The sequence below is a fragment of the Eurypyga helias genome, unplaced genomic scaffold (genome assembly GCF_000690775.1).
Source record: "Eurypyga helias isolate BGI_N326 unplaced genomic scaffold, ASM69077v1 scaffold36566, whole genome shotgun sequence".
Lineage (NCBI taxonomy): Eukaryota > Metazoa > Chordata > Aves > Eurypygiformes > Eurypygidae > Eurypyga > Eurypyga helias.
In genome coordinates, this window is record NW_010256605.1 from 1 (window position 1) to 13,734 (window position 13,734).

Here is a 13,734-nt window from a genome sequence, read left to right on the forward strand (position 1 = left end):
GCAGCGTGCGGCCCTCCGAGCCCTTCCTCACCCGCTACCTGCTGGAGCGGCACAAAAACCTCACCGAGACCCAGGTAACGCGGCGCCGGGCCCCTCGCAGCCCCTCCTGGGTGTCTGTTGGGGTTTTCCTCGCAGTCCGTGGGTTACCACCGTCTTCCCCTTCCCCCCCAGGTGTTCAACGAGATTTACCCGGTGTGGACTTACTCCTACCTGGCGCTGCTGTTCCCGGTGTTCCTGGCCACGGACTACCTCCGCTACAAGCCTGTGGTCCTGCTGCAGGGCCTGAGCCTCATCGTCACCTGGTTCATGCTGCTCTATGCCCAGGGGCTGCGGGCCGTCCAGTTCCTCGAGTTCTTCTACGGGATGGGGACTGCCACCGACATCGCCTACTACTCCTACATCTACAGCGTCGTTGACGTCAACCTGTACCAGAAAGTCACCAGCTACTGCCGGAGTGCCACCCTGGTGGGCTACACCGTGGGCTCGGTGTCTGGCCAAGTCCTTGTGTCGGTGGCGGGATGGTCTCTCTTCAGCTTGAATGTCATCTCCTTAACCAGCATATCCATTGCCTTTGGCACAGTGTGGTTCCTGCCGATGCCACAAAAAAGCCTTTTCTTTCACCATGTCTCAAGCCAGCAGCTCAGTTGGGAAATGAAGGTCATGGACTGCAAGAATGGATCGGCTGTCCAAGATCACCCTGGCGTGCGGAGGGCACCCGGCTGGGGGGATGAGACAAAAGTTCCCTTAAACGGGGAGGGTCAGTCAGCAGAGAAACAGGTGAGTTCTGCCCTGGGCTTACATAGGCAGAACGTGCGTGTGGATGTCGTGCATGTAATATGTGTACACAGCAGGATAGGTGTAATATCCAACAGCAAAAAGTATCCCGATGCTTATCCCGCTCCCTTACTTATGGTACAGGAACACTTATTCCTGGCTTCCTCTTGCTGATTGAGCATGGAAGGCAGCTCCTTGGTTTTCCTGAAGTTGTTCTGCATGTCTCCCAAGTCTGTGGTTAAAATTCTCTGGGCATCAAGTTGCCGTTGAACGGTACAAAGCGAAGGACATCGCTGGGGCACTAAAAATGGTGTATGTGTTCAAATTCTGTGTGCGCTCCTGGACGCGCCCTGTGACTTGCAGTCAAGGGGCAATTCTTGTTTTGAAAACACTCGTTACTGCAATTGTTGTGCAGTAACAAGCTGTGTAGTAGTTGGATTTTGTCTTAGGATCCGGGAAGGAATCTGCAGTAGTCATTGAGAGCACTCACGGGCTGCCATTGATGAAGTAGGTGGACAGAATAAATCACAGGAAACACCTTTGCATAATAACAGTGTAAGGCAGGCCATGAGAGCACCAAGTGGTTCCCCAACCTGCGGCTCTTGTGAGCTACGTAACCCCTAACAAAGTCACCTCTCTGGAAACGAGGGCGCAGGCGCCCTTGTTGGGTGGTGGGACGTGCTGGGCCTCACGGGGTGACGAGCGGGCAGCCTCCAGTTTGAGGCCCGATGTGCCTACCTAGCTGCGTGCTGGGCAGGCCTCTGCCACGCTGCCCCACACATAGGAAGAGGCTGTCATGACAGGGGGGACTCCAGGCCCTGGAGAGGGGTCAGCCTTGTTCCTCGGTCAGGAGGAGGTTGTGCTCCCGAGAACAAGACAGAAGGTAAGCGCTGCTGTTGGTTTAGTCAGCTAATGGGTATTTCACTTAGCAAGTAAGTCCTGGTTAGTTCGGTCAGGGGAGGGAGCATCTGGGGTTGCTTTCAGCTTCCTTGGGCTCCAGCTGGGAATTAAAGGTATTAACATTCCAGGGACCTAATCCTGCCCCATCCAGCACAGTCTTGTGCGAGCAAAAGTATTTTTAACTGTGGCATACTGCATGCTGCAGAGTATTTCAGACAAATTCTGTGCCAGTAAGGCATTAATATCCCTTACCTGTTGCTTTTGTTTGCCGTACTCCCATCCCATGGGAGCAAGGCTGGTTCCAAACTAACGGTGAACGCTGCAGAAAAGGAGCAAGTACAACTGCATAATTCTCCAGAGCTCAGTTATACCCGGTGCTAAAAGCCGAAGGGCGTTGCTGTGGGATGACAGTCCTTCCCGCTAAGGTAGCAGCCACTATATTTCCCGAGCGCGACCGGACGGCTGTAGGAATAACTGTACTGAACGAGCGTCGCCAGGAGTGAGAGGGCAGACGGGCTGTTCTGGCGTATCCCGCTCATCCTTGGGCTGAATGCGCCGTCGGTTTCTGCAGCCTACAGGACAGTTCCCTGGTTCTCCTGTGCCTACACCTGAGCTTTGTGCCCGTCCTTCTGGGTGGGAGCTGGGATACTGAAGTAGCATTGCTGCGAGCTGACCTCTTCCCGAGTTGTTCCATTGGGCTTTGGAGGAACGGCGTCTCCCTCGTGGAGCAAGCGTTTTGCCATCGGCAAAGCACCAGTGGGACTGTGTGGTGTTTCTTAAAGATGCTCAGAAACCGGTGACGCCTCAAGGGGTGGGAACAAAAAGGGAGTTCAGGGCTGAGTTAAGCTGTGGTGTTTGGGGCTTTCAGTAGAAACACCTTAAAGGGAGTTTTTATTGCTCGTGGAGAATAGTCTTTCCCAGGCACACACTGCACGGTTCCCCTGTGGAAAGGACATACTGCCGGGTTGCTGCTGCTGACTGGAAGCCTCCCTGAAGCTGGACGTGTGACGGCACAGTGCGCAATAGCCCAGTCCTGTGACAGTGCCGTACGTTTTCCCCACAGGAATCTGAGTTCCAGGGGGCTGGAGATGCTGGGTGGGCCTTGGAGCTCTGCCCAGTCTCACACAAAGTAATCGCTGCTCTGACAGAGCACGCGAAGGGGCTTGTGTGTCTACAGAGGTTCTGTGTCTGTGTGCAGCAAAGGTAATTAGCAGCTCCACCTACAGAGATGTTCATTTCCTCTGACGCTGTTGGCATAAGGTGCTTAAGGACAGGACTGTAACAGCCTGTATATAAAAGACAGTTTTCGGTTGTCACCATCCCTGGTTGCTGGAACTGACCTCTTTTCAAAGTGGGTTTGTTTGGGGTTTTTTTTCAAACCACTTCATGGGTCTGCCCACTCTTGTGCTCTTTTCTAGAAAGATTTGGAAGGGAAAGCTTCACTTTTATCTCATGGCACTTGCATAGGCAGGAGCTGCCATTCGCGATAGCGGTGCCTGGCAGAAGGAGCTTGCGCTTCCCTTCAGATCCACAGGCGATGTCGGTCACCTTCAGCACCTTGGCGAACACAAACAGGGCAGAGTGGGGTAATGAGGCCGCTTCTTCGAACACTTATAATCCCTGAATGCTGCTACCAAAGAAAATTGACTTATTTGTGGGGACAGAATACTCATCTGGTGGCTTTCACATTCTCCACACAACTAAAGTTGATTGAGTTTGGATCGGGACTTGTGAAAAGTGTCAGCGGTACCTTTATGGTTGGAATGGCTGGCTGCTGATCCTGTCGCGTCCAAGTGGGTATCGTGTCCTGTTCTCCTGTGTCTCTTCCCTCTGGTACCCTTCAGTTGCTCACGTAGTACTTCTAACAGCTAGGAGTTTCTGCTCTCTGCCTGAGAGACCCAGAGACTGAGGGGTGCTTGGGGCTGAATCCTCCCTCTGCACGTAATGGGACAGCCCTGGTTGGGGCAGAGACCGGCTGCTGGGACTGTGGCACAGGAAAGCTGTTTATTCGTTACTCTGGGAGCGGTTTTGTCCAGTGTCCCTGACCACTTGAAAGGGGCAGTTTTCTGGAGCAATGTGAAGCCTTTACAAACAACGGCTAATGTTTCTCTCCCCTTCCTTTTCCAGTCTACGCAGGAGCAGAAAGTAGACATTGTGAAGGTGCTCAAAGATCTGTGGCAGGACTTCCTGCAGTGCTACTCCTCCCAGACCCTGCTTTGCTGGTCCGTGTGGTGGGCACTGTCCACCTGCGGCTACTTCCAGGTCATCAACTATGTTCAGGGCCTGTGGGAGATGGTGCTGCCTTCTCACAGCACGGAGATCTACAACGGCGCCGTGGAGGCAGCCTCCACTCTGCTAGGTAAGCGGCGGACATAGCTCCTGCTCTGCTGTCCCTCCGGGTCACCAGAGCGTGGTCTGGAAGGGTATGGCATTCACCCCTGCGTGCGGGAGAGGCAACCCCAGCGTTCAGGGTGAGTGTCCGGTGACACGCGCAGGTAAAGGTACTCGGCGTTGGGTTTGTGCTGTATGCAGCCCTGATCTGCGTAATCCAGCGTGTAGGTGTGTTAAAGGAGCCTCCCAAGTCATTCTGAAATCCTTGGCGGGAGGCTCCAGGCATGTGGCTGACTGTTCTTGGCTGTCACTGTGGCAGTGGGGTTATACTTGTTTTAACCACGTGCAGCCAACCTCAGTCTTGTGGGTTTATTGCCCTGGCAGCGTAGGGAGCGTACGAAGGCTTCCTGCGTATGCGCTGCGCGCAGTGAGCCACCACGTAGCCACTTCAGCACTGTTAAGCAGAAAAGCTGCTGAGATGAAAGACATTGCTTGACTTGAAAGGGCCAGGCAGGTCAGTCGACACGCATGTTTGTTTATGCATTTGTCTAATAAGGTTTCATTCCTGGAACTAGGACAATCTCTTCAGTACAGCTAGCGTACCCTTGCAGAGGCACTCCCGGTGTTGCTGCAGTATGTTCTTTTCCTCTGATGGGTCATCGTTCCACCCTCTGCTGTGGACATCACCTGCCTGGGGGGAAAAAGAAACCAAGGCATCCAAACAAGGGTGGCTTAGCATTTTCTTGGGCATGCTTATCTCCCTCTTGGAGGTCAGTGGGAAGCTGTGGCTGTCTTATAGTTCTGACCTACCCCTCATTATTAGTTGGGTTTGAAACTCTTGGCAACTTGATTCTGAAGGCTTTGGCTGTTGAATTGTCTTTGGTGTGCTCTGCCCTTCAATAGGATACAGTCATGCACTGCTCCTCCACTCTAGCATGGTGCTGTGGCTCCTATTTCTTGTCTGATCTGGCTTACTCTGCGATCCTGCCTAGGCCCCAGGAAGGAGAATAATCTGTAGCAAGGGAAAGATGACCTATAGTGTGGCTAAATGTGGGAAGGTTTAAAAAAAGAGGAATATTTGCCAAACCTTCTTATGAACATCTTCTGATATCAAGGTCCCCTTTTTAAAAGCCTGTGAACAATGGACCTATTGGAAGAGAAGGTGGTTGGCACTAAACTCATGCAAAACTGAGGCTGTTACTTTCCCATTTTTGTGGTGGTTTTGTTGTGGGTAAATGGTTGAATGATTCTGGATGATGTTTTCTCAAAGTAAATTAGCCTCTGTCTCTGAACAAAAAAAATATCTCTGGCTGACACAAATTCATTGCTTGGATCAAGTGAAGTTTAGTGAAGTAACAATCTCAACTGAAAGCCTGATGTGTATAACAAGACTGAAGGGACCCGTTAAGGGTAAGCATCCAGCGACCTGAATTCCCAGGCACTAGTGCAAATGATCTAACTTGTTCTGATTTCCAGTTTGAATTTATTAATAAGCAGTTTATTTATCTCTGACTTCATGCCAAGGTTGTATTTTAGCACCAAATTGTCTCATTCTGGCCTATCTATAGTTATTGTTCTCTGCTTTGGGCCAAAAAAGTTAAGGTTTTATAGTTGTTCTCTGGCAAAGTTAAGCTCTTTGTTCACTTTGTCATCTTACTAGCCCCTCTCTGCACCAACCTGTTTAGAGTTTATAGAACCATAGAGTGGTTTAGGTTGGAAGGGGCCTTAAAGACCATCCAGGTCCAACCCCCTGCCATGGGCAGGGACACCTTCCATTAGACCAGGTTGCTCAAAGCCTCATCCAGCCTGGCCTTGAACACTTCCAGGGATGGGGCATCCACAGCTTCTCTGGGCAACCTGTGCCAGTGCCTCACCATCCCCTCCAGGAAGAACTTCTTCCTGATACCCAACCTAAACCTCCCCACTTTCAATTTAAACCCGTTACCCCTTGTCCTGTCAGTACAGGCCCTTGTAAAAAGTCCCCCCCAGCTTCCTTGTAGCCCCTTCAGGTACTGGAAGGTGCTATAAGATCTCCCCGGAGCCTTCTCTTCTCCAGGCTGAACAAGCCCAACTCTCTCAGCCTGTCCCCATAGCAGAGGGGCTCCAGCCCTCGGAGTATCTTCGTGGCCTCCTCTGGACTCACTCCAGCTGGTCTGTATCCTTATGTTGTGGGCTCCACAGCTGGATGCAGCATTCCAGGTGGGGTCTCATGAGAATTGCACTCTTCTTTGAGGATGGATAACCAGAGCTGTACTCAGCTTTATTCAGTGAGGCCTCAGACTTAAAGAACCTTAATATTCTTCACTTACCTCCTTTTACCAGAAATACCTTTCCTGGTGCATCCCAGGTCTGATTTGCTATTTTCATGGCTCTTTGCCAAGCAGTGCTCGTAACCCAGCACAGAATGGCTGCCTTTGTGTGAGATGGTGTTGCCACCCCTGCCTGTAGCTGTGCTGCCCCGCAGCAGGGTTGGAGTCGAGTGTGGTGACTTGTGGCTGTTGGCCCCCTGTGTCCTAGGCAATATAAATAGTATTCTTCCTGGAGATTTCAACTGACTGTTTAGTTGTATCTTTGCATCTGTCTGGGAATGTTGGAATCCTCTATCAGGTTGGAATGTGAACTCAGCCCACTGAGTGGGCTGTAGGTGTCTAACTGCAGGACACAGATTGTTTGTTCTCATAATTAGGTGTCTGGCTGATAGAACCTTGAGACGTAGGGGGAGTGCAGCTTTGAGTTGCCACAAGATTCCAAGTACTGAATGTCTGTTCCCAAATTTTGGAATTTGAGGCAGTTGAAAGAAGGCTCTAGGACTTTGCTTCTTTTTACATCTCAAGGTTTTGGTAGTCAGGGAGCCAGACTTTCAAAGAGAAGAAAGTCAGGTAGTGTCACAGCAGACATTGGGAAGAAGAGTTTGGGGGAAATAAATTCTGTTCCTTTGGCATAGGTACCTTCTTCACTGGCCTGCAAGGCTGGTGTGAGGTCTGACAGGGTTGCAGGCTTGTACATGCTGATGGTACACAAGGAGCCTTCACATGCTTGGAGGATTTGTGAGATAGCAGGCTGGCTGAGGGCTACAAAGAGCTTAGACGCTGCACTGTAGCACTTCTGTACAGTGGTCAAATGCTGAATACAACCCTTTTTCTCAGCTCTCCAGTAAACCTCCCTTTGTCAGTATGCTGTTTGTCTACTTGCTGTGTACAGCAGCGTTGTTATGCTGTTGGTTGCTATTTGGCTTGTTTGCAGGACAAGGCCTGCTTCAGACGGGGATCCTACTGTAATGTAATATGTATTTGGGCTCCTCATTCACTACAACTGCCATAGTGCACAAAACACACCTTGTCTGCTCATTTTGTAGCATGAAATATCACACTCTTGCCATCTTGTGATCTGTCTTTTTTCCCCATCCCCCCTTCATAAAATCCAGTGGGAGTTACAAACCTCTTCTGGCTGTAAAGGATTGTTCTTCCACAATCAACAGTGTGTGATTGAAGCTTGCAATTAGGCTGCATCCCAGGAGACACGGATTTGGACCCCTGCTCTTAGTCTTACAGCCCAGCAAGAGGATGACAGTAAACATAGAGCTCTCCCAGGAGGTAGAAAAACCTAACAGCTGTGTATTGAAGGAGGCAGGAAGACACTACCCCAAAAAATAGGTAGCTGAGTGCTTTTGAGAACCAGAGTTTGCATTCCTCTGTAGCCCAGTTGACTACACCGCTACAGTCTGGCGCAGAGGGCTGAGCGGCAGTGGCCTGAGTCCTGGAGCTGTTGTGCTCCTGAAGCCAGGGAGGAGACTTCCCAGGCAGTCAGCTTTGACCTTTTAGTTTTGGTTCCTGTAAGAGTGAATGGGAGTTTCCAGCAGGTTTCCAGGTGAGAGAGCAGTCAGGAAGGAGAGCTGCTAAGGTGTGCACATTGGTGTCCTCCACTTCTGTTGTGTTTGGCTGTTAAGGGCTGAAGAGCCCCTAATACACAGTCTCCAAATCGCTCCAACTGCAACAACTGACAGATATGCTTTTCTTCCTCTCGCAGGAGCTGTTGCAGTGTTTGTTGTGGGTCACATAAAAACATCCTGGGCAATGTGGGGTGAAGTAGCACTTGCCCTGTTCTCCTTTCTTATTGCTGCTGCTGTATATATCATGGACACTGTTCGCAACATCTGGGTGTGCTACGCATCATACGTTGTCTTCAGAATTATCTACATGCTGCTGATCACAATAGCAACGTGAGTATCTCCTTAATGTGAATTCCTCTCCAGGTTACAGCTGGTGTGAAAGCTGGCGTATTTTCCCAGTAACTATAGTTCCCTGTAACTACCAGGGATCTGGATGTCTGTTGTAAGGGCTTGTGTTGTGATTCAGGTTGGAAACGGAGGCACAGAGGTTGTGCTGGTTCTAGGTTGGGATAGAGTTGATTTTCTTCACAGTAGTTAGTGTGAGGCTGTCTGCTGGGTTTGTGTTGAAAAGAATGTTGACAACACACTCATGTCTTTAGTTGTTGCTAAGGGATCTTTCCTTTTCTCATATTGCACCTGTGTTCCCAGTCTCTTCTCTACAAGAAGCTTGGAGGGGACACAGCCAGGACAGCTGACCCAAACTGACCAAAGGGTTATTTCATGCCATAAAACATCATGCTCGGTATATAAGTTGGAGTTGGCTGGGGGGGCTCACTTGCTCTGGCTCTCACTGCTTGGGGATGGGCTGGGTGTCAGTTGGTAGGTGGTGAGTGGTTGTATTGCTTGGCTCTGTTTCCATTTGTTGTTTTCCTTTTCATTGCATATTATTATCAGTAGTAATAGTATCAGTATCATTTTATTTATTTTCAATTATTAAACTATTCTTATCTCAACCTTTTGCCTCTGATTCTCTCACCGCTCTGGCTCTCGCTGCTTGGGGATGGGCTGGGTGTCAGTTGGTAGGTGGTGAGTGGTTGTATTGCTTGGCTCTGTTTCCATTTGTTGTTTTCCTTTTCATTGCATATTATTATCAGTAGTAATAGTATCAGTATCATTTTATTTATTTTCAATTATTAAACTATTCTTATCTCAACCTTTTGCCTCTGATTCTCTCACCCATCCCACTGGGGGAGGGAGAGGTGAGTGAGCGGCTGTGTGGTGCTTAGTGCCTGATGAAGTTTAAGCCACAACAGAGATATTTGACTAGTAGCCTGCCCAAGCTTAGAAGTCTTAAGACACTAAGGTGACTATTTTTAAATATTAAGTAGTGCTGCTTGCCAGGGGAGTGATTTTTCTTTTTTTTTTTTCCTAAACACGGCTGGAATGGAGCATTGGCAGATGAGGAGAGGACAATCCTTTGCCCATGTTGTAGCATCAACTTTCCCTAACCTGTGAGCAGGAAATCTTCTTTGGTAGTATTTGTCCCTCTGGGGAGAACACAGCTGTTGGTGAAGCACACGCCCATAATCACTGCAAGATAGCTCGGGCACAGTGTGAGGGGAGGTGCTGAAAGTGGTAACTGCAAAAGGAAGCCTGGTCCGAAGGATGCAGGAATCCATGGACCACGCTGCAGTAGGCTGATGCTTTGAGGCTGCCGACAGCTCTCTGGGATCAGAGTATGTTCTCTGGGTGACAAGGCCCCTGAGCCGCATCAGACAGAAGCGCAGCTTCAGTAAGGCTGAAACACACAGAGGTCCCAAAGGTTGTTGGGGGTTGGCCTTTTAGATATCTCTGTGGGTCTCTTCTAGCCACTGTGCTGGTCTGTTGTGATCCTGTTTTAGAGAAGCACGCTGTCTGTGTGAGGCAAGGTAGCCGTGGAAGATACCAGACCAGTCACTCTAACTCTTCAGGTTCATAGAATCACAGAACAGTTTGGGTTGGAAGGGACCTTAAAGACCATCCAGTTCCAACCCCCCTGCCATGGGCAGGGACACCTTCCACTAGACCAGGGTGCTCAAAGCCTCATCCAGCCTGGCCTTGAACACTTCCAGGGATGGGGCATCCACAGCTTCTCTGGGCAACCTGTCCCACTGCCTCACCACCCTCTCTGGGAAGAATTTTTTTCTTTATATCTAACCTAAATCTACCCGCTTCCAATTTAAATCTGTTATCCCTTGTCCGGTTGCACAGTTGTCCTGTCCAGGAGGTGTTCCTCCTGTTCTTGTATTTTCCTGCTCTTTGCTTGTCCTTGTATTTCTGGTCATCCCTTTCTTTCCAGGTTCCAAATTGCAACAAACCTCAGCGTGGAGCGGTACGCACTGGTGTTTGGGGTCAATACTTTCATTGCCTTAGCGCTTCAGACGCTGCTCACTTTGATTGTGGTGGATGCCAGCGGGCTTGGGTTGGACATCTTCACCCAGGTATGGTGGACTCTCTTGGTTTACCGTCCTCCCTCCTGCCAGTAAAGCTAAGTTGTAAAGGTGCTCAGCCACCTGTTTCTGAGTCAAGGGTTTGCTGACAGAAATAACTACTGATTTCTGATCTTTTAAAAGAGGAAGGGAGCTCATGTATTGACCTGCTTACGGATTTAGTAACCGCTTGGTTTAACCACTTCTTTTTTTAACTTTCTTTCCCCTTTCTCTGCAGTTCATGATTTATGCCTCTTATTTTGCGGCCATCTCGGTGGTGTTCTTGACCAGTGGGATATACAGTATTGTGAGAGCTTACAGAAGACAAGAGCAGACGCAAAGCAGATCTCCTGAAAGCCAGTAGTGCACCAAGTGAAGACTCTGGGTGGCTACGTATGAAGACTTAGGTCTGTTTTTTTAATTTCTGCCTTTTCTTCCCAAGGCAGTCCCATTAATGGTATTTGATTGTATTTATACTATATTAGTAGCACATTTTAGAAGGTGAATGTATTGGCTCTTACGTAAGTAAGAACAAATATCTTCTTTCTAAAATGCCTTTTGTTCTTCCATCGCGTGTATGCGATGTGCAGCGAAGAACACAGAGTTTCCTCAAAGAATTAAAGCCTGGGGAGGTTTTAGTCTAAGGCCGTTGAAAAGGCAGCTTCGGGATTGTCTGGTAGACTGCCGCGCTCTCCGTGGCTGTGGTGCTGCTGCAGGGCAGAACTGCAGGCACGTTAACAGACCCCCTTGGAGCCCCAGGCCTGGGACAGGAGGTGACCTTAGGCCTGTGCCCTGCAGCGTGACCCTCCGGTGCCTCCCCGTGATGCTGGATGCTCCGCGTTAAGCACTAGTACACTTTCGGCATACGCACACGCTTGAGTTGCTTGTTCTGTTTCTGCTGCCCCTGCTGCCAGTGTCACCGTAGCTGATCGTGGTGCTTCCCCAAAATTAAGTGTCCTGGGGCAACTTGTGATGCTGGTGAATTGGCTATCAGCAGGGCTACTTATGCCATGAGGGCCTGTGCCCCGGGGGACTGTAAAGCTGGAGGGGAAGCTTAGAGGGAGTTTAAGTAAACACAATGCTATTCTGAGAAACCCTTGGGCATCCTTGCCTTTGCCCTTTGGGACTGCACATTCCTGCCTTACAGGAGCCGCTGTCTCGCAGCCCTGGGAGCTGGGCTGTGTCAGCGGGGTGGTGGATGTTAGTGTAGCACTGAGAAGGAAGGTGACTTTTGTGGGATTTTAAGCTATTGTGTGCAGCCTTGGAGCCTCACAACTGCGGTGACTAAACAGACACCTTCAGTTCCGGTAGTTAGGATGAACGCCTGAGGCTTTGAAAAATGCTGATTTCTGGTCTGTCAGTTCTTCCCCTTTTAAAAATGCCTTTGTGCTTCTGGTCAGCCTCTGCACACTAGTTCTACCTCTTCTTTCCACCTTAGCAGGATAATGAATGTTTGGAGTTGGCAGTTCTTTTACTTTGTCCAGTCTGAGCAGTTTGGGACTTGCCTCACACTTGGGTTTTTTTTTTAAATATTTTATTTTTTTCTAAATTGCTTCAGCACTGGGAAGGAGTTTCACAGGGTTGTCCTGGGCTTGAGCACCTAGATACTCGGGCACAATGACGGGCACAGCAACGGATATCCGTAGTATACTGTGGAAATGGCCTACAGACTCTTGCTGCGTAGGCTGTGGCGAGTTTAAAAGTACAGGAGAACTGGCAATGGAGAAGATGCGATGCAGCATGCGTCCTTCTGTGCTTTCTCTCTGTGCTGGTTGGAGCTTCCGCCAGTCAGAGCCTGAAGAAGCAGCTTGAGTTCATTGCTTGCTTTAGTGCCAAGGAGACTCGACGGCATCAGGGTTGGAAAGGCTTTTTTCCCCTGGCTGGGACAGGTATGGCCTTTCTCATCACCTGTGTGAGCTTCAGCCTCTACCACGCGAGGCTGGTGTGTTTGGGATGTGCTGCCTGGGTTCTAGGGAGCCCTTCCAGGCTGGCTGCTCACGGGAACCCACTCCCCAGAGCTTCTCTGTTGGCGGCCTGCCTCCCAAAACACCCCCCCAAACACAGGGACTCGGCTGTACTGGCATTTACACAGGTAAACGGAACTGCCTTATCCCGAAATGGAAACTTGAAGCCACCCCTGTGTAAATTCCTTTCTTCACTGTCTTTTCTCTTTAAAAAGATCAGGAGCCATGAGGTGCTGCCTGTCGAGCTGCCCTGGGAGAGGGGATAGCGAGTGCGTGTCCTGCCCCTTGGGCTCCCCAGGCTGAGGGCGGTCACAGCTGGGCGCGAGCAGTGGGTGCACAGTGCTCGTGTCCAGTGGTCGCAAGGAGCAGCTCGATCTTAATCGCGTTTTTCACACAGAGAACAAACATTTAGGTGGGGAAGAAGCCAGCTCTTTGAAAGCAAGTCAGAAACAAGCTAATGAATTTACAGCAATAACAGTGATTTTATTTCCCACCGAAGTGATGAAATGGTGGCAGCTGCACTGGGGAGGCTCACTACGCTGCGTAGGTCTCCGGGCCCCGCGGTGGGGTGGTGTTCAGGTTCCTGCACTATGCTGTTGCTGTGGTGATGAGGTGACTGTAGAGCCTGGCTGGAGCTGTGTGCGGTTACTGATGCCTCTGAAATCCTGTGAGCACATCGATGTTGTTGGTTTCCAACTGAATAGCTATTTTTGTTAAATAAAAATACTTTACTATATCTTGCGTGGCCGGTGTTTGTTTTGTGTCTAATACCTCGCTCATCCGTGGCGCTGCAGTTGACTTAGGAAGCTTGCTCTGAGCATCTGTGTTACAAAGAGTGGGAGAACACGGGACTAGCCGTGCAAAAAGAACCAAGCCTTAAAGGTGGTGGTGGCTGACTGCTTTGTGTAGGTTTGCGGAACTCTGCGCGAGTGTCTCGGGTCTTGTGTCCTTAATTGCTGAGCAGTTCAGAAATGCTACTCTAGTTCCAGTGCAGACTGGTCCGGGGGGGAGAAAATTTTACCCAGTGGTGCAAGGTAACTGGTTAGGAAGCATCAGTCTCGCTGGGGGCGACTAAGGGCAAGCGGGTGCAGGTTTGCGATGGAGCAGGACCTCTCTCTTTACCTTGACCTCATTACAAAATCGAGGCCCTGAGGAAGAAGTGCTGTAAGCTCCCCATCCTGACACACCCACACTTCACTGACTCAGAAAGCTCTCCCTGTCTTGTGCTTCCAGAAGAGGTGGCTTGTATCTGATCCTACAGGCTGGGCTCTGACTGTCTGCTGCCAGGTCGGAGCGGGTGGTAGCCTAACAAGCCCTCTGCACCTCACCAGAAACAAGAGGATAATGGGTGGTCTAGGGAAAAGCGCTGTTCTTGCAAGCGTTTCCTTGAGAGCTTAATGGCTGGGGTAGGAGTGTCAGCACGTCAGGCTGGCTCTGAAATTCACTCATCTGCCTTCTCTCAGTGAAC

General features: G+C 50.1%; 1 protein-coding gene across 1 annotated transcript; it reads left to right on the plus strand.

Annotated features, from left to right (window-relative positions):
- Positions 1-5: 5 nt before the first annotated feature.
- Positions 6-10,666, plus strand: SLC19A2 (solute carrier family 19 (thiamine transporter), member 2; the record flags this gene model as incomplete). Its single annotated transcript, XM_010153724.1, has 6 exons — positions 6-74; positions 172-777; positions 3,811-4,033; positions 8,032-8,224; positions 10,173-10,314; positions 10,541-10,666. Coding segments are annotated over 6 exons (1,359 nt in total), but the record flags the coding sequence as incomplete, so codon positions are not given.
- Between the last annotated feature and the right edge of the window lie 3,068 nt (positions 10,667-13,734).